At 37.2% G+C, this 19,111-nt stretch overlaps 3 protein-coding genes across 11 annotated transcripts in view; 2 read left to right on the top strand and 1 right to left on the bottom strand.

The window, feature by feature from the left end:
- The window catches only part of fam49a (family with sequence similarity 49 member A), a 65,061-nt gene extending 60,490 nt beyond the window's left edge, over window positions 1-4,571 (top strand). For all 3 annotated transcript variants that reach the window (XM_041806073.1, XM_041806075.1, XM_041806074.1), the window contains one exon: window positions 215-4,571. In XM_041806073.1, coding sequence (XP_041662007.1) covers window positions 215-278 — 64 coding nt within the window. In that variant the 3' untranslated portion in view covers window positions 279-4,571. The remainder of the gene's footprint in view (window positions 1-214) is intronic.
- Window positions 4,572-4,702: 131 nt separating this feature from the next.
- Window positions 4,703-18,787, bottom strand: fbxo16 (F-box protein 16). Of its 6 annotated transcripts, none has more exons than XM_041806067.1 (12): window positions 18,754-18,787; window positions 17,482-17,620; window positions 16,824-17,164; window positions 16,589-16,657; window positions 15,967-16,085; window positions 13,476-13,511; window positions 13,066-13,272; window positions 12,770-12,934; window positions 12,064-12,305; window positions 10,193-10,304; window positions 9,540-9,759; window positions 4,703-7,166 (listed from the first exon to the last, which is right to left on the bottom strand). In XM_041806067.1, exons 4-12 carry the CDS (start codon window positions 16,596-16,598, stop codon window positions 7,108-7,110), a joined length of 1,170 nt encoding a protein of 389 aa, XP_041662001.1. In that variant the 5' UTR covers window positions 16,599-16,657; window positions 16,824-17,164; window positions 17,482-17,620; window positions 18,754-18,787; the 3' UTR covers window positions 4,703-7,107. The 6 variants fall into 6 exon arrangements, with proteins under 6 accessions (XP_041662001.1, XP_041662002.1, XP_041662003.1 ...); XM_041806068.1 differs by having other exon boundaries at window positions 16,589-16,619; XM_041806069.1 differs by having other exon boundaries at window positions 17,542-17,620.
- fzd3a (frizzled class receptor 3a) overlaps window positions 18,322-19,111 on the top strand; it is a 40,544-nt gene continuing 39,754 nt past the window's right edge. For both annotated transcript variants that reach the window (XM_041806066.1, XM_041806064.1), the window contains exon 1: window positions 18,322-18,460. The gene's annotated coding sequence lies outside the window, so the exon portion shown is untranslated. The remainder of the gene's footprint in view (window positions 18,461-19,111) is intronic.

The raw sequence follows: 19,111 nt of genomic DNA, 5'->3' as shown, positions 1-19,111 counted from the left end.
CTTAAATCAGTAATCATTTCTTAAGTTTTTGACATGTTTAGCTAAGTAAAAGACTTGCCAGCACATCTTGCCCAGGCTTGTATCAGTTAGCATCTGCACAGGTTGAATGTGAGGCAGAAAGAGAAGAGGCTGGAAAAGAAGGAGACATTCTGCCTTGTTGTTATCACTGTCTGTGTCCCGCCTCCACAAAAAAAAATGTTTTTGTCCTCCTTAGATTCACGACAAAACACCTGAACGACGAGTCCACTCCGAAGAACATCCGGACGATGCTCCAGTAATGTTTCTTTTTATATAAATAGATATGAAGAGGATCAATGCTCTGACCTCAAATAAGATGTAAATGTTTACAATATTTAAAAAGACTCGATGTTAATACTTGTGTGTATTTGCATAGTCATTCCCTCCAAGATTAAAATCTGCAGAACGTGCACCCTCTACTTAGCAAAAAAAAAAACAAAAAAAACAAAAAACGTAAATTTGATAGAATCACATGAAATGCCTCGACTGTTAACAGCTGTTAAAGCACAAATAACAGACACCTATCAGCCTTATATAACGGAGCTTTGAGAGCAGCACTTGGAAATAAAAGAACAAGGCAGCATTAAAATTGCCTTAATCAATCCTTTCAATCTTTTATTTGACAATGGAGCAAGGTTATTGAACAGGTGTTAATCAAATCAGCTTAAATGAATGAATCTGTTTTTGGAAGGTGAGGTTTTAAAATCTGACATGATCTTGTTTGTATCACATTTATCGAGAAAATTTAACATGCATTCAGACAAGTGAAGTTCTTCCTGTGTTTTCACTTCTTATGTAAGTTGCACAGGTGAGCTCAATCATTAAAATGCACATTTTGTTGCAGTGAAGGGCTAAATATTGAGAGCAGATAAGGGATGGGTTGGTTTGTATGTTTTGCTCTAAGCATTAGAGTGTTTTCTCTTTTATAGTTAGCCTTTGTATTTTGTCTTCTTTTTTTCAAACTCTAACCATGTGCAACTATCAAAAAATCCACTGTGAACATCGTAAATGCACATCAGGCAAGATTCACTATATTGAAGTCTGAATAAAGGGATATTTTGGTACTTTTGAAGTTGAGTTCTGTGAGGTACTTGGGGTTAGTCTCCAGAGATTTAAGTAAGCTTTGCAAAAAAATTTTGAAGCCTCTGGCACTATTTTGCAATGCGAGCTTTGGCTATGTCCCCTTCTGCCTCAGGGTATCAGAACAGCTTTTTGCATCTGTTGGCTCAGAAAAAAAAAAAATTAAGCTTAAACTAGTAATTTCAGCTCGATTTTCCATTTTAACAGATGACACGTAGTTTTCAGAAGGTAAATATATTTTGTCCTCTCATTATCACTCAGAGAAATAAAGCAACAGCCATAAACTTATTTGGATGACAAATTTTCATTCAGCTTTCTTTATCGGGTTTGGTTTTCTCCATCTTATCTTCAGAAAGTTAAAGAAGTCGGGGAACTCTGGATAGGTATTGATGCAGGCTGTTGCAGGCATCTGTGTGCTGCTATCATTGATCAGAAATGTCCTTTAGAAGGGTTGATGAGTCCCACTCCATCTGTAGAAGTTCTTATGCTTACTCCTGCTCATAAAAGTATCCCCGTATATCCACAGTAAACGATGCATCATCTTCACTTGAGTCAAAATTGCTAATTTTAGTATTTTTTAAGCTTAGTTTGTTGTTGTTTCCTCAGATGAAGCCTGAAGATGCAAAAGGCTGATAGTACCAAACTCAGAGGCTTTCTGGGTGAAAAATAAAATGCTTAAAACATTTTTGATATAGTGTGCAGTTGAGCCAACATCGTTTTTGGCTCATTTTTAGCCAAAACTCACTAAATTACACAGACGATTGTACCTGTCTGTGGTGTTTCATAGTCTGCTTCTATTTGAAGGGGCAACGCTCTCTGAAATCTCTGAAGGCTGATGACATGACTGTTACCAAGTACCTCATACAACCCAACATCCAAAATGCTGAAATATCCATTTAACTTAAAGGTTTTGCTCAGTACTTTCACATGCACATAGAAAAAGTTAAATAATAATCTGAGTAAAACAGGGCTGCAGGGCTCTGGAGTCATACTAAATTAAATTCAAAGGCCGACTGACACATCTTGCCTTTGCACCAGGTTTTTGCCTGCATAAAGTCAAGCAGCATAAATGCACGGTGGAAGTGGTGCTGGAGTCTATCGACAACACCATTATATTGATAACATGCATTATATCTGTTCTATAAGTGAAGTGCAGGGCATGTACAAAATGTACAGACCTGTAAAACTGTTCGTTCTTTTGCTTTTTTACTTGCAGCTGGTAAGCTACTGAAACAAAGTCCTATGGTAACTAGCTGAAAGGACCTAGCAGAGCAGATTGTCATGGTAGTGTCCTAACAGCATGCACAGACATTGCGTCACATTGTATGCTTACTGTCAACACCGCATCAGTCAAAAATGGAATTCTCTACATGATGAATTTTAAGCCCCCTTTGTAAACAGTATAACATCTCCTGCTTTTAATTTGAATGCAGACAAACAGCAGTGTGGCGAGCCTTTGAAGGTGTTGAGACAAATACTTGAACAGTTTTCCTCAGTCAGAGTGTAGTGTTTCAGTCACAGATATGGATATTATGAAGAGTGTGTTGAGTGAGCAAAGTGAAAGAAAATCAAGAAAAATATTTCTGTCAGACACTCCTGATGCCTCGTCATCAACATTTTTCTTGGTTCCTCGTCCATCTCAATACAAGTGTCAGAGAGGAAAATGACAAGAGCTAAACGGCACACCATATCACACTGCATCACCTGCAAGTTATGTTGCAGTGTGGATCAGTGTAACAGAGCTTATTCCTCGCTCTAGTATGTGCTTAGAATATAGAGTCAGGAATACTTCCATCAATAAATCCTCTGATGCTTGTTTACTAGGAAAAAGAACAGTATTCCAGTTAACTGTATAAACTTAACTGTGCATGTAAACGTACTGACTAACTGAAAAGGCAGTGATGGTGGAACATGAAGTCCAATCAACCCATGAAATGTTGAATGAATTGTTTTGTGGCAGTGTTCTCAATGATAGTTCATGTTTGCCATGTTTTTAAGTGGCTTTTTGTGGCTTTTGTATTAAACAGAAAACCTTTACTTCTCAACAAATTGTTTGTTTTTTCACTGAACCATTCTAAAGAATATTGTCCTTCCTTAATTAACATCTACTTTCTTTAAAATAAGGAGAATTGGTTTAACTTTTTATTACCAAAAAGGCTGGAAAGGAAAAGTTCATTTCTTTAAGTGGTAAGATAATTATTACAAAGTTGTTTCGTTTTTTTTATGTTAAGCCAGTTTGAAAACAAATGACTCTGTATTTTGTGTTTGAACAAGCTTAAACTTAGTATATCAAACTATTCCCAGGATCATTTCCTGTCATCACAACAGGCTGCTTAAACTTACAGTTCAGATTTGCCTTAAATTGGACTGTTGAAGTATCTTTAAATGATTTTGTTAATGATCCCAACATGTAAGGATCTAGATTGTGTTCTTATGATATCCTCACTCATCCTTCTAACATAACACACGTGCGACAGCAGCTTCTTCATACTTTAACAAGCTCAGAAGGTCAGACAATCTCTGCTGCACGCTGCTTTAAGTTAGTATTTTATAAACTTTTCTTAATATTTCTTCTTCCCAGACAAAAAAATGATCAGATTTCTTTTATTTCAATATCTACATTTATAATTATAAACTCACTGACCATTTTATTAGGCATACTTATGCAAATATCTAATGAACAACAATGCAGCAACCAATGCATTCAGGCATGTAAATGCCATATCTACATGCCTAGACGCTTTGGCTGCTGCCATCTTATTGGCTGATAAAATACTTGCATTAGCAAGCAGATTAGCAGATGTACCTAATGAAGTGATCTGTGAGTGTACTTTGCCCACCCTGTGAAATCAGAACATGGAAATGTCAGTGGCTTGTTGCCTTAAAGACCTGTGAAACCTTTAAAGACAATATTTCTATTTTTCATTCACAGCACAGATACTTTAATTTTATTTGAAACATAAACCACACAGTATGTACACAGATCCATTCACATTAACATTTAGTAGGTTAACATTACAATAACAAGTCGGGTATCTACTATTCTTTACGTCTTTTTATGTTCTTATTGTATTTAGTAATATATATCTGTGTGTGAGCCATAATTTGAATGCAACGTTTTGTTTTGTTTTTTAATGCAATGAGTGAAAACTGTTCATGGACGAGACGTCGAGCGAGGTGTATGCGTGATACTGATAATTCATATCTGACTGAAGTGGCTTTAAAGATGAAAATGAGTCTTCTGTCAAGTTTGATGTACACAAAGCTTCTCTCTTAGCCATAGATATGCTACTGTGTGTTGTATGCCAGATGTTTTGAATTCTGAGACAAAAAAGTTTTTTCTTTTGTCTTAAACTGACAGTTCTGTTTAATATTTTGGAGTCCAGACTCACTGTTTGTATTAATTGCTTTGGCTTTGTATTGAAATTTGAATGGGACGTGTGGATTGGATAATAAAGGTGGTACATTTCTTATACAGCCTGGTTTTTTGGTTTCTTCTTGACGTGTATAGCCTTTATAAAGCAGTGGTTCTTAACTGTGTAGCCTCAGGATCCAACCCCCACCTTTATGATGAAAAACCATCACCCAAATGTTTGAAGTAATTTCAAAGGCTCAAACTTTGAAAGGATGATGCTAGTCAGACCTGAAAAAACATCCAGTGTGAGGCCTCTTAACCTTTAGCTGAAAGCAACTGTAGTGAGTAAAAAATGTTTTAAAGCATTTCTTTTAAGTTGATAAGCCACAGAACCAGAGTACATACCCAAATGCATGTTATAAATACTCAAATGACCAACATTACTTAAAAAGCATTTTAACTCAAACTCACCAAAAAAAATTTTTAACATGTCTCTAAGCCAGATGAAAGTGTGGGAATTATTGGGTGTAAGCAACCTATGCTGTGTGCTGCAGCAGAGCACAGAAAGCATGCTGATCCTTCTTGGACTGTTATTTTTCATGTAAAATGACAGGACCTTAGATTGTATGTTAGAGATGCTTCTGCTTCCTTGCAGTGGGTAGTACATAAGTAAAACATGTAATACATATTAACATGCACATTTAAATATGTAGAGGGGCAGACCCTAATCATACATGTGAGACTTTATGCAAATCAGAAGTTTGATGTAAGTGTTTCAGTGTTTATGCGTGTTTATGAATTGCTCGCCAATGAAGAAATGACCCAGTTGTATCACTTCCTGTTGCCGGTAGAGGTGCTACATCAAGACGAGGAAATTAACATTTGAATATGTAGAGGGGCAGGCCTTGATCCTACATGTGAAATTTGAAGGCAATCAGATGTTGGGTATGTGAGTTGCAAATACTTCCTGCAAATTGGCAAAATATTGAAATGCTCGCCATCGCCAGTGAGACATCCGTCAATGAAACATATCTGTGTTGTGGCCAAACAGTGGGGCCTTTCTTTCAAAATCAGAGCTCAATAGGTTAAGCACAATAAGAGGAATGAAGATATGACCCATTGGTGTTGCATCTTGTTGTCAATAGGAGCGCTATAAAAAGATGTTTGCATGTGAGCATGTTCAGTGTGATACTGTAGGACCAGAAGATCACAGATTATTTTTTAATGAAGTTATAATAGGTTAAAGTCATTTGACACCATCAAAAATGCCTTATTTTAAAATTTAGATGAAGCTGGTTGACTTCCTGTTGGGATTTTTTACATGGCTCCAAGTGGCTTTTTTGAAGGTCTTACGATGCTCCATGTGTCAACCAAATATTGGTCATATTTGTTCTGGAGATACTTGGGTGTTAGCAACCTGTGCAGCTTGCTGCAGCAGGGCAGGGAGACCAGTAGATCAATGAGCACATTGCCCTTTGTATATGCGGTAGTACTCACTGTCAACAGTAGGCGGCATTTTGAGAAAGGAAGATGCAGGTATGTAGGGGTGACCGGGGCAGGACCAATAGTTATAGCGTAACATAAAACAAGGTGGGACGTTAAGGTGTTTCCTATCAGAATTCCTGTGAAATTGGCGAGATATTAAAATGCTCCCCATAGGCACTAAGGCATCCTTGCACAAGACAGAGGGCGCTATGATGAGCTGTTTGCATGTGGCTGTGTTGTACTGTTGTCTGGGCATTAAAAAAAGAAAAAAGAAATCGTAGAATAATGTTCCCCAAAGCTATGACAGAATTCAATAAATAATTTTCCAAAAAGAGGCATTATCTGGAAATTGAGATGAAGCTGGTGGTCTTCCTGTTGGGATTTGTCATAATGAATATGCACGCCAAAAATCATATTTGTAGTTCAGAAGTAGATCAGGGGCTGAATGCTGTAATGTTTTACAGGAGAAACATACAAGAATGAAATTCTTGTTACCAGGCTTGGGCCCCAAATATAAATTTTTAAATATTTTTAAAATAATGAAGACATTTGGAGGCTTCTGAGGTTCTTAGACCTTGCTGTTTGGGCTAAGGATCCTCTTCAGGGACTTTTTGGATAATCAAAATCTATTTTATAGCTATTTTTCATTTATTGCAGCTTATTCATGTTCAAAATACCAAATTTATGTAAGACATGAACCACATATATATTACTACTGCTGTTTCCATCAATAGAAATTTATGTGGAAAATCTGCAAGATACAAATGGAATGAAGACTCGGTTATCAAACATTTCTGGAGTTTAAAAACTGTAGAGCACCTTTAAGAAAAAAAAACATCTTCTGGTTTTTAAATAGCACCATAATATGTGTTATTTTGAGACATCCTTATTAAAAATGTTGAATACCTAAAATAATTCCCAGTATAACCATGATCACAAACAATGTACAGCTGATGCAACAGACTAACAGACTTTTTTTTTTCTTTCCAAGTGCAAAATTCAACTCTAAAATTAAAAATCCCATCATCTCTGCATATCGCTGAATCTCCACTCAGTACTGTGCTGGTATAAAACCTTTTAGTTCATTACATGTAAAGTTAATTACACTACTGACAGTCTGTAGCTCTGAAGCTGTAATCCTGACATCCTCCTGATGGTGGCGATGTGCTTCACCTTATGTCTTGCGCGTGTGAAGTAGGAGCAGTCCATGCCTTAAACAACGGCTTACCTGGAATTGACAGAAAAATAATTTCTTAAATAAATTGTCTTCTATAGGTCGAAATGACAGTGGAAATCATAAAATAACATTTAGTCAGAGTTCATTATCAGGATGATTGTTGTGAGTGCTGCTACAGCATCAGAGTCTGAGGAATCTGGAGTATACAAAAGTTTCATTTTTTGAATTATTATGTGAACTTTTAATTATTATTCAATTTTTTTAGATGCACCGGTAAAAACTTGTGGTTACCCCTGTGTTAAATAGGAACATTTCAACTTGATGTAACTGAAAGACTTTGCCTTGACCTGAAAACCTTTTCAACTACAATAATTTTCCTCAAAAAGGAGAATATCAATCATCTGAACAAAAAAAAGGTCCTACACTATTTTAGTGCCACAGACTGGGTTCATGAAAGACAGTATTTTCATGGACCGGCCATCAATGTGTGAGGGATAATGTGCTAAAATTAAACAATACAAATGAAGTACAGAAAAATACAACTCACCATAATCACCTGTCACATTAACCTTTAATTTAAGTAGAACTACAGGTATTGTCTCTTAATGCAGCTGCAAAGGAGCTCTCCAATGACATTTGTTTTCTTTTTCCCTTTAGCTTGCTTGTGTGCTTAATTTTTGGGTGTCAAGTGACCTATGTTGTAACAATGTTGTGTCATTGACGTGACAACAGCTCAAGTAGTACAGATGCATGACATTTTTCAACCTTTTTTTTTTTTTTTTAATAAAACCTCTTTCAGAATCTGACAGTCAATAAAATGAAAATAAAATACGTTATGCATTCTTTCTGAGTGCCAAATGATCATGACCCAGCTGTTGGGGAGCGCTGTGTTAAAGAATGACCATTATAAGCGTAACTGCATGCTTGAGCTCCTCCTCAGTAATTAGAATCAGAATCAGCTTTTTGGCCAAGCATGCTCATGCAACAAGGAATTTGACTGTGGTTAGCTTTGCTCTCAATGGAATACAGGAATTAAACATTAAATAAAAAAAATATATTGTGACATAAGTATAAAAAATTAAGATTTAAATATGTTCAAGCTTTTTTTGGTATTATTTCTAGTATAGACAAGTCTGTGAGCATTGATAGCATGGTTGCAATACGGGCAAAGGTTGCAAGGATGCTGACTAGACATGATCAGAGTATGAAACATGCAAGAATGTGGGTAGAATTACATGAAGGAGATGAGATAATTTAGGATAGTTGATTAGTGCAATGTACATAAGAGGTGAGGCGTTTTACCAGAGAGCCTTCTTACAGCATTTTAGTTGCATTGAGTAGATAAATTACCAGCAATTTTTAAGTACAGTAAAAAGATTAATTAGTTATTGCTACAGTAAGTAGATTAATTAGTGCAAATATGCATAAGAAGTGAGTCAGACATTTTTTCTAATAGCAATTTTTAAAGTGAAACAAACATTTTAAGGCAGAGTAAAAACTAAATAATCCTCTTCAATCTATGAAGGCAGGAAAATAGTGCTGTGGTCTGATGAGTCCTCAATTCAGGTCATTTTTGGCCATTGATTCCTCCAGGTTAAAGAGGAAAAGGACCGTACATATGCTTCTATCCAGAAGACGTCTTTTTAGAGACATCACTACTTATTTCAGTGAAACAATGCCAAGCCATGTTCTGCATGAGTTACAGCAGGATGGCTTCACAGTGAAAGAATATGGCTATTAGACTGGCTTGCATGAAGTCCAGACCTGTCTCTGATTGAAAATTGGGGCCCAGTGTATACAAAATTTGACCATGGAAAACCCCACACTGCAGCTTAAAAAAGTGCATTAAGTAAGAATGGGGCAGAATTTCGCTTTCACTACTTCAGCTGTTAGGATCTGTGGTCCCCAGACTTTTACAGAGTGTTGGTAGAAGAAGAGGTCACTGACACAGTGGCAAACATGCTCCTGTCCCAGTGTTTTTGAAACATGTTGCAGGCATCAAATTCATGACATATGTTTTTTTTTCTAAATTTAACAAAATTAATCAGTCTGAAGATCAAATATATTGTCCTTGTGCTGAATTCAATTGAATATAGGGTAAAAAGGATTCTCAAATAACTATTATGTTTTTATTCACATTTTACACAACGTCCCAACCTTTTTGGATTGGTGTTTTTATTTAAATACAGCTAAAATAACTTTAAATGTCTTGCCCCTATCAACTTAAATGTTAAGGATAATATTTTAGCTTCCTTCATGATTTAGAAAGCACATAGAACATGTCTAACAGGGTCACGAACGACACTTGGGAACTTTTCCTGCAGAATCAGTCTTTCTATGCTCTTAATTTGTCCTCAATACATTTCTTACTATAGAGTTACATCATATTCAGCCCTAAGAACTGCAGAAGCTGGGATCACTTACTGGGAGCACTCCGGTGGGAGCGCTGAGATGCCCTGAGCGCCTCCACGCTAAGGCGGGGAATCGCTGGCCTCACCGGGCCTGGACGGATCCCAGCATTCCACTGGGCGAGGCGCAGCGTGTTCTCAGAGGTGTCATTAGAGATGGGGTGGTCATAAAGAAACCGAGTCTGGGTCTCATGAGATGGAGGAGTCTGAGGCCTGCAGTTGGAGCTGAGGAACATCTGATGAAAACAAGGAAAAAGTTTTTAGAAAACTGAGGATACTTTGAAATAAAAATCTTCAAAAGATAAAAATTGCGTAAATTGAAAGAGAGTGGGAGTTAGATTTTGGTAATCTGGATAAGCTCTTGTACCAGGAGATGATATGAATTCATAATGGTTTCACCAAAGCCAGAATAATAAATGATCCAGTGTCCTCCATTTCACCCTTTCCTCTCCCCTCCCTCAAACATCAGCATAATTTGGCTTCCCCCCTCTCTGAGCAGCTCATTATTAACATGCGTCTCTGTGTAAATGCTGCTCCATTATACATGATGCCTGCTGGTTGCCAAGTCTCCAGAGGATCCTCCACGTTTACCAACTCCCTTTGAATCACACAAGGAGGTCACAGCCACAGCGGGATGATGGCGCTGATGATGAATGGAGCGTGCGTTACCAGCGATTTGGCTTTGCGTAGTTTGTAGTTTGCCTCAGAGAGTGATGTCTTAGTCCCTACGTCTGGCTTCCATGTGTTCGCTCGGCAGGTTGAGGATTGAATTTTCATTTGTCTGCAGAAAGAAAATCAAATAGAAAAACATCATGAACACTTAGGCATATTTATCCTTTCTAAAATTAAGTTTGGAGTCAGTTTAAAATATTAGAAAGCAGTATGATTAAGATTTCTATTTGAAGTTTTCTTTTAAGTAACCATCACTTTAATACAACCCCAATTCCAAAAAGGTTGGAGCGCTGGGTAAAATGTATATCAAAACAAAATGCAGATATGTTCAAAACTCATTTTAAACAACAGAACATAAATAACATATCAGATGTTGAAACTGAGACATTTTACCATTTCATGAACAATATTTGGTCTGAATTTAATGGTAGCAACACATCCCAATAAAGTAGGGACGGATCAATATCAGAAAAGTGTTCCTCAACGTAAAATTGTGAAGACTATGACTATCCCACCATCTATAATATATATCATCAAAAGATTCAGAGTATGTGTAGAAATCTCTGTGAGGAAGGGACAAAGCTAGAGGTAAAACTGGATGTTTGTAATGTACAGGCCCTCAAGTAGCACAGCATTAAAAAACAGGCATGAATGGAAATCATTGCATGGGCTCAGGAACACTTCCAGAAATCACTGTCTGTCAACACAGTTCGCCATGCCATCCACAAATGACACTTAAAGCTGTATCATACAAAGAAAAGGCCATATGTGAACATAATCCAGAAACACCCAAGCTAATTCAAAATGGACTGAGGCAAGATGGAAAACTGTTCTGTGGTCAGATGAATCAAAATTTGTTATTCCTTTTGAAAACCACAGATGTCGTGTCCTACGGACTAAAGACGAGAGGGACCATCCAGTTTATTATCAATGCACAGTTCAAAAGCCTTCATCTTTCTGGTGGTATGGGGTTGCCTCTGGCGTGGACAGCTTACACAGCTGGAAAGGCACTATCAATGCTAAAACTATATAGAGGTTCAGAGCAGCATATGCTCCCATAAAGATGACGTCTCTTTCAGGGAAGGCCTTGCATATTTCAGCAAGACAGTGCTAAACCACATACTACATCCATTACAACAGCATGGCTTCACAATAGACGAGTCCGGTTGCTGAACTGGCCAACCTGCCGTCCAGAACTTTCATTTTTAGAAAAAACTTGGAGCATCATAAAAGGAAAAATCCAACAAAGAAGACCCAAGGCTGTTAGGCTAGAATCCTACATCAGACAAGAATGGGACAACATTCCTTTCCCAAAACTCTAGCCACTGGTCTCCTAATTTCCCAGAGGTTTACAGACTGTTGTTAAAGAAGAGGGGCTGCAATGTCAGTGTCTCTGTCCCACCTTTTTGGAGATGTGTTGCTGCCATCAAATTCAAAGCGAGCTAATATGTTCACATGGCATAATAAAATGTCTCCGATATATTGTTTAAGTTGTATTGAGAATAAAACCTGGGTTTATGAGATTTGCAATTACATTTTGTTTTTATTTACATTTTACACAGTGCACCAACTTTTTTGGTATTGGGGTTGTATATCAATTTTAGCGTATATTAACTAGCAATTAGTTAACTGTTCAGTAAGCAGAAAACAGTTACAATTCAGTGAAGGTTAGCTACTTAGCTACTCACTTATTTGTTACTTAGTAATTGACAATTTAAGCATTGGTTAACCAGAAGTTATTTCATCAATTCCTGGTTATTTACAGTTAGTTACTCATTTGATCCTGTTAATTATCAGTTAGTTATATTTCTTATATTTTTATTATGCAGTGGTCAGTTTTAAATGCTCTACAAGCCCTAAAATCTCACCCTTGGTCACTGGGATCGGTGTTGTCTAAGTAGTTGAAGCGTAGCGTGTCTTTAGGGTTTCTGTCAGAGTCTCTCCATGGTGGAGGGCAAGTCAGCTGCTTTTTCCTGGAGGTTCCTCTGAGTGGCTGAGAGCTCGATGCTGGACGCTCTGCACTGACTAAATCCACCTCTGACAGATCTTCAGGTCTACCGCTGATGTCTGATAAATTAGGAGCCAATAACTGATGCTGGGATGCAGTGTTCTTGTGGAGGAAAACAGAGGTTTTAGCACAGGTATCCCTGCAGCATCATAGAGGTTTGTTCATTTCACTCATTCAGTTTTACATAGACTGCTTTGAGTACTAAATCCTGAGATCCTTCTGATGACACTACAAAGCTGCATTCATGAATCAAACGAAGTACATTTAAATTATGTCTGTATATGGACCAGATGTCATCCACCACTGTTAGAAATATACTTATTGTTCTCCTTTGAACATTCACATTAATAGATTGTCAAAATTAAAAGAGTAACTGTTATTTTGTGGTAGACCGGTGTTATATAGCCTTACTTTTGCTGGTTGAAAAATGGTTAAAATCAAGTCTCAGACACCTACCACTGATATCAACCTGCTTTTAACAAAATTTCTTTGTTGAAAACCCATCTGGTGTTCACTAGTTAAAGTAAAAACCCCCTGTTAACTAATTCTTGATCTGATCTCCAGACCTGCAACAAGGCGTGTCTCAGCTCCTGCACCATCTGGATGTAGTGTCTCTTCCAGACGCCGTGCTCGAATGGTGAGGGTAAGAAGTTGATGTACCATCCGAGCCTAACACACTTTGGCATCCACAGCTGGTCCAGCTCCACTATGCTCTTCCAGTGCCAGCTCACCTGCTCACAGAGAAGAAAAACACTCAGAATGAGGATGTATGACAGGGCAGAGGTTTCAGTAGGCTCAGTGACAGGGAAGTCATTCATGTTAACACAGACATATAAGTGTGCCATGATCAGTGTGAGTGTACCTTGGCACATCGACAGAGGCTGCGTGGGTCCAGGAAGGAGAAGAGGTAGAGGCAGAGGGCTCTGGGAAGCACGCATGTGAAGTCTGCGGCCTGCAGGGGGAGCCGTCTGCTCACACTGAGACTCAGGAACATCAGCTGATCTACAGAACAGCTCAGCACTAAATCCTGCAGCACCGCCCTCCTCTGGCTGTCAGACCACCTGTCAAACTGATGAAGAGATGAAAGAACAGAGCAGAATCCTTAACTATTTACTGCTTTAGCTGAACAGTGCTTAATGTCATGTACTTCACAGAGAAAAGCGCAGTCATTTCTAACATCTACTTCTCGACACAGTCCACACTAAGCTCTTTGCAGATTAAGGAAGCATCAGCTCATTCAATGGATCTTCTCTCATCTTCTTTTAGACATACCCACTTTGCTAGAAGGCTCCGCCTCTCTTCAAACACCTGAGAGAGTGGAGACATGAAAGATTTCAAAGCATAGAAAAGCACAAAAATGTATCAAAACCTTGTTGTTCTTGTCTTTAATCAAATCAGTTATCAAAACACACCTCAGTGTTTTCACCAAAAGGTCATTTTTGAACTATTTTCTTATTAGAGCATCACAGTAAATCATACATTTATTAATATCTAAATATGAGCTTCAGCACTAAGCATGTCACAAAGCTCTGAATTTATTTCAGTAAATAAGAATATACATATAAATACACACACACACACACACACACGTATGTATATACAGTGCTTAACAAATTTATTAGACCACCTGTCATATTTGTCTCAAAGACCATCCAGCATCACGAAGTGATTTAATGCGGACTCTCTGAGCTCTCCACGTTTTACCATTTTGAACAGGAATGAGGGATTTCAAACTGAATTCACCCAAATTTGAGCCATCTCACTGGGCTTCTCTGACAAGTCAGAAATGAATGAAGCATAACATTCAACCACTAAAACTCATTTTTCTGTTCAGGAATGCAAGTAAATAACTATAATTTGACATATTAATCAAGAAATAATAATGTGCTTTACTATTTTTTCAGTTTTTTTCTAAATCAGTAAATTTGAAAATTCATGGATAACAATAATAATTATATTTCAGCATTAAAAATATCATTTGGGTTAAAGAGCTTCTACATATTGGTGTATTAACCATTGCAGAAACATAAAAAATGATTCTGGTAATCACCAATGCTGTTAATTTAGGGCAGCTGTGGCATAAACCTTACTTTGGTTAGGGTTAGGGTGGTCTAATAAATTTGTTAAGCACTGTATATACTGTATATATATAAATAATGTAATGCTTAGAAATTTTCAAGGAAATTTGGGGGATGTTTGTATCTTCCAGACAGTTTCAGCTGATATTTTTTTTATTTGTATTTTCAGGTAATTTGGAAAAATTAGAAAATTTGCTTGGATGCTTGGGGAAATTTGTTTAGAAATTTTTCAGGCATTTTCATGGAAAGTTGGAAATAAATTTGTAGTTTTGGGGAATTTGATTTGCATTTTTGTAAGAATTTGATTTGGATTTTTGGGGGGAAAGTCTGAAATTTTGAAATATTTTCATGGAAATTTGAGAAATTTTTTATTAAATGTTTCAATTTGTTATTTTTTGAGGGGGTGTCCTTTGAAATTTCAAGAATTTTGCTGGAAATTTCATGGAATTTGTTTGGATGTCTGGGGTTTTTTTTCTCATTTTTGTGATTTTTTTTTGTGAACATATTTGTTAATTTGGGAAATTTGATAAGAAATTGAGGTAAATTTGTTTTGACATTTTGGTGAATTTGCTTGAAAATTTTCAGGAAAATTTTAGCAAATGCTTTGGGATATTTTGTGGACTTGCTCATAATTTTTTGTATTTATTTGAAGAAATTTAGGGGACATGTTTAGTTGAAATGTTTTGGTGTTTTCATGTGGATTTGCTTTGAATTTCTAAGAGAATTTGCTTCGATTTGGGGGGGATTTGCTTTGAAATTGTTATGATATTTTCAAAGAAATTAGAGATTTTTTTCAGTACATTTTGGGGAATTTGGGATTCGATTTTTGGTGTGGGTTTCCTTTAAATTTTCTGGCATTTTGGGCAAAATTTCATAGAATTTGTTTAGGTGTTGGGATATTTTTCTTCATTTTCATAGTGTTTTAAGGAATACACTCATTTATTTTTGAGCATTTTATACGAATTTTTGGAAGGAATCTGCTTTGAATTTTTGCTGAATTTCTTTTTTGGGGGATTTTTTTTAACTTTTAGGCATCATGAAAAGTTTCACTTAAATATTTGGGGAACATTTGAAGACATTTTTGGTATTTTTTATGGGATATTTTAAAAATTGTGTAAGAATTTTCAGAGAATCTTTAGGAATTTATGTGGATTTTGAAATGGAAAATTTCTATGAAATTCAGAGCTTTTAGTTATATTTTGTTCATGCTTGACCTTAACAAGTCCTTGTGTTACTCGATCAAAATAAGAGGAAAAATGTCTCTACCATACCTCTCTCAATAACTGACAACTTTTCTTACTGACTGAAAACCCTCAACAACTGACCAACTGGTGGACACACAGCTAAAACATAACCAGTACAGTACTTTTTGCAGATTCAAGACCTTGATGAGATTTTGTGGAAATTATTTTTGGTATAGACTAATTCCAGTTCAAAGAGCTTTTAAACTTATTAGGTCCCACTAATCCCAAACAAGTGGGAGAAATGTAAAAATGCATTTAAAACAAATTCTCAGGTCTCTGGAGGTTATTAGTATCATCATTACTTCTCCTTACTATGTTTTGGCTGTTTCATTTTAAAGCTTTTACCAAAATAAAGTTTCCCACATCTTCTCCTATCAAACTTTACCATATGAAGGTTTTTTAAAAGGGGAACCTTTTTCAGAGAGGGTGATTGAATCTGACCTTGCTGTTGGACAGTGGGTGGTTCAGTGGAGTCCAGGTGCTCATTGTGGTCTTCATTTTAGCAGAGTGAGCAGATGATCTTGGTGCTAGTGTCATCTTTTGTTGATAGCTCTGTAAAGCTGCAGAAAGATAATACACATGACACATTTGGGGCTTTTACCATAACATTTTGGGTGTGTGTTCAGCAAATAGTGTCAGCTTTTCCATAAATCCCTCCATCAGAGGAGCTGTAAGCCTCCTGTCAGGATCTACGCTGCACGACTGAGCACCACAGGAGGTAATTCCTGCCTATTGCCATTAAACCTTATAAATCCTTCCTTTGCGAGACAAAATTTTAGCCTGGTACCGGACTTATTTCACATTCAACTGCTGCACACTTCTCCATTCTATTATATTTTCTTTCAATTGTGCAATCTGTATGCAAATCAGTCAGCAATCGTCAGTCTTTGTTGAGCTTTATGTGCAATACTTGGTGTACATTTCTTGTATTTAAATTAGATTGCTTATGCCTGACATTGCCTGTGGTTTTGTTTGTAACTTTACATACTATTCACTCTGGGCTGGTACTTAAACATATCAAAATAACATGTTTTAATGCATGTTGTAAATAATATTACTTTACCTTTTCTCATTAACACCTTACTTCAGTTGCCCTGCATTGATGTGATGTGGAAATAGAAATCATTCTTCACTATGTGAGACATAAACAAAGCATATCCTTACTAAAATAAGCCACTATTTAAAGAAATTAGAGCATGTTAAAGTCAAAATGGCAAACAAATGAAGCTCTGTACTTTTATAACAGTTAACATCAGTGCTCCAAACTGTACTACATTCTCCTCTGATATTAAACTCACCATCAGCTCTCCTCTGCTGGCAGAAAGAAACAAGTCCAACCTCTAAATAAACTCTCTAAGTGCATTCTCTGGATGCTCTTTGAGTCCAAACTCTTCTAATTCTTCTCTTCTTCTTCCCATTTCCCCTGCACAGTTTACTTGTTTCCATAGTTACCATGAGTGTACTCTCCATAAATGGACTGGCTGTCACAGCCTGTCACACACAGAGGGGGGTGCTGCAAAGCAAACCACAGTGGAGTGAGTGCAGCGTGCAGGAGTCACGAGCTCTAATGATGACAAATGTGGTGCTGAAGGCCTGACGATGCAACTGCTGGAGGGACCATCTGCCTTATACACTGATTCTGCAAAAAAGCTCAAAGATTTTAAGCCTTTACTGGTTAAACATTTGAGAAATGTTCACAGCTTTTGACAACCACTACTTTGCATCATGTATCTAGATCCACCATACGTTTAATAGATAGCACTTTAGCACTGAATGCATTTTTTTTAACTAACTGTTGCTACTTTTTACCAAAATAAAGCCACAGTAACCTGAAATGAATGTCAAGCAGGAGTAGTGGAGCAGCCTTAAAGTGATAATTGGATAATCAGTGTAGGCGTTGGCTCATTTTTCTTCAATCTATGCGCCTGTGGGCCCACTATTATGTTATTCTTTTACCTGTTTTCACCTCTTCAGACCTCTTCAACAGGCGCACAGCTCTTAAAAACTCTGAATCACCAGTATGACGACATTTCAAACGCAGAAAGCCTGCTCGTCCTCGGATGGGCGGTCGCGCTCAAAGAAGACAGAAAACCTGCTGTGAAGAAAGAGCGAGAGCTGCATCAAGCTAAACCAGCACACACTGCGCAAGACAGGAAGCTAGCGAGTTCACCTTCAAAATAAGTACAAACGTTCTGCTGTGTTTTTCCCCACAGCAAAAAATAAAAATAGAATACCGAAATAAATAAAAAAATAAATTGATAAAATGCATCAAAAGTTGAAAAATTATATTTTGATTTCATTTGGATGATTATGTTAAATTTTGTTTAACTTACACCCATAATCATGAGTCATCTTGGTAAAGGCGGTACGAGATTGAAAAAAATTGCATTACTTTAACAGTCAAACTTGAATTTCAATTTAAATGTGATATTATATTGCATTTGAATTGAAAATCAAACTCGAAATTATTAAAGTACACATTTTACAACTGAAATATTTCTGTTCAATTATATTGTGAGGGTTATCAGTTAACACTCTATATTGCTTGTTATTCACGCTATCAAAATAATTTTTAAGTTAGATAACTATTGAAATTGACTTATTAATGAAGATGAGGTATCTTGCAGAAAATCTTACAGAAAAAAATAAACGTGAAAATATTTTTTACGGGAATTCTACTGGTGTCATTTGGTGCGTTAGTTCATGAGGCTTTTATTTTGACAGTTTTAACAGGAAGCTTTCCCGCGAGAGTAGTGGGCTTGATGCTAAGTAGAGCGGGGGGGACAGAAGCGGGGAGGAGGACGGAGGAGGAGGACAGGAGCTGCCGGGAGGAGGAGGAGGAGGTGGTTGTCGGTAAAGGGACATTCACTCATTGTTACAACTCGAGGAGCGGTGGCGACTCCGTTGTTTCACGTGAAATCGGGACAACATTCAGGTAAAGTTGCCTGTATTTTACGCTGTTTTGCTAACATTTACGTAAGGACTGTTTCTGGTGAATAACCACCTCTGCTGCCGCCCGGCTCGGTGTATATGATAACACCGGTACGCAGGGTGCATTATGCTGCCCCGGTTACCATCATTTAACTAACCGTCATCTTTTGTCTCCGCTGCGTTGCTTGACATTTCTGTTTTATAAAACAGTTTCACCGGTTTGACTTATTTACAGTGGGTAGAGACATAAACAAAACTGTTACAAGCTACTCGGTCAGGTTGGTTAACCGTACTCACATTTTTATGTATCACTTCATTTGAGTCCTTGCTAGGAGGAGCCGTTATAAGTGACGCACAGGTAGGCTAATGACGCACCTATTTTAGCGTTCATAATCATCAGCCGTTAGAGCAGCTGTGCCTCTTTGATGTTTAGGTCTAGCAGGTGTAATAAAAAGTGTTGGTGAATGGAAATGCTGCTTTGGGTGTATACTAGCGTTACTCGGAGTAGCTTACATTATCATCACGATTATTTTATTAATATTGACATCAGGACCATCAAATTCTGTTAGCCGTTGATTCGTCAACGTCTGCATCACATACATTTCTAACTTGTACACGATTTACAATCTGAAAAGCAAGCAATAAATAAAAAATG

The sequence above is a fragment of the Cheilinus undulatus genome, linkage group 14 (genome assembly GCF_018320785.1).
Source record: "Cheilinus undulatus linkage group 14, ASM1832078v1, whole genome shotgun sequence".
Lineage (NCBI taxonomy): Eukaryota > Metazoa > Chordata > Actinopteri > Labriformes > Labridae > Cheilinus > Cheilinus undulatus.
This window is presented reverse-complemented; position numbering and strand designations above follow the sequence as displayed.

Bases quoted from the DNA above. Each gene is read 5' to 3' on its own strand.
- fbxo16 (XM_041806067.1), bottom strand. The intron at 13,273-13,475 runs GTATGTCTAAAA...TCTCTTCATCAG, and splicing joins GGAGCCTTCTAGCAAAGTGG to TTTGACAGGTGGTCTGACAG. The intron at 10,305-12,063 runs GTGAGATTTTAG...TTCTTTCTGCAG, and splicing joins ACCGATCCCAGTGACCAAGG to ACAAATGAAAATTCAATCCT.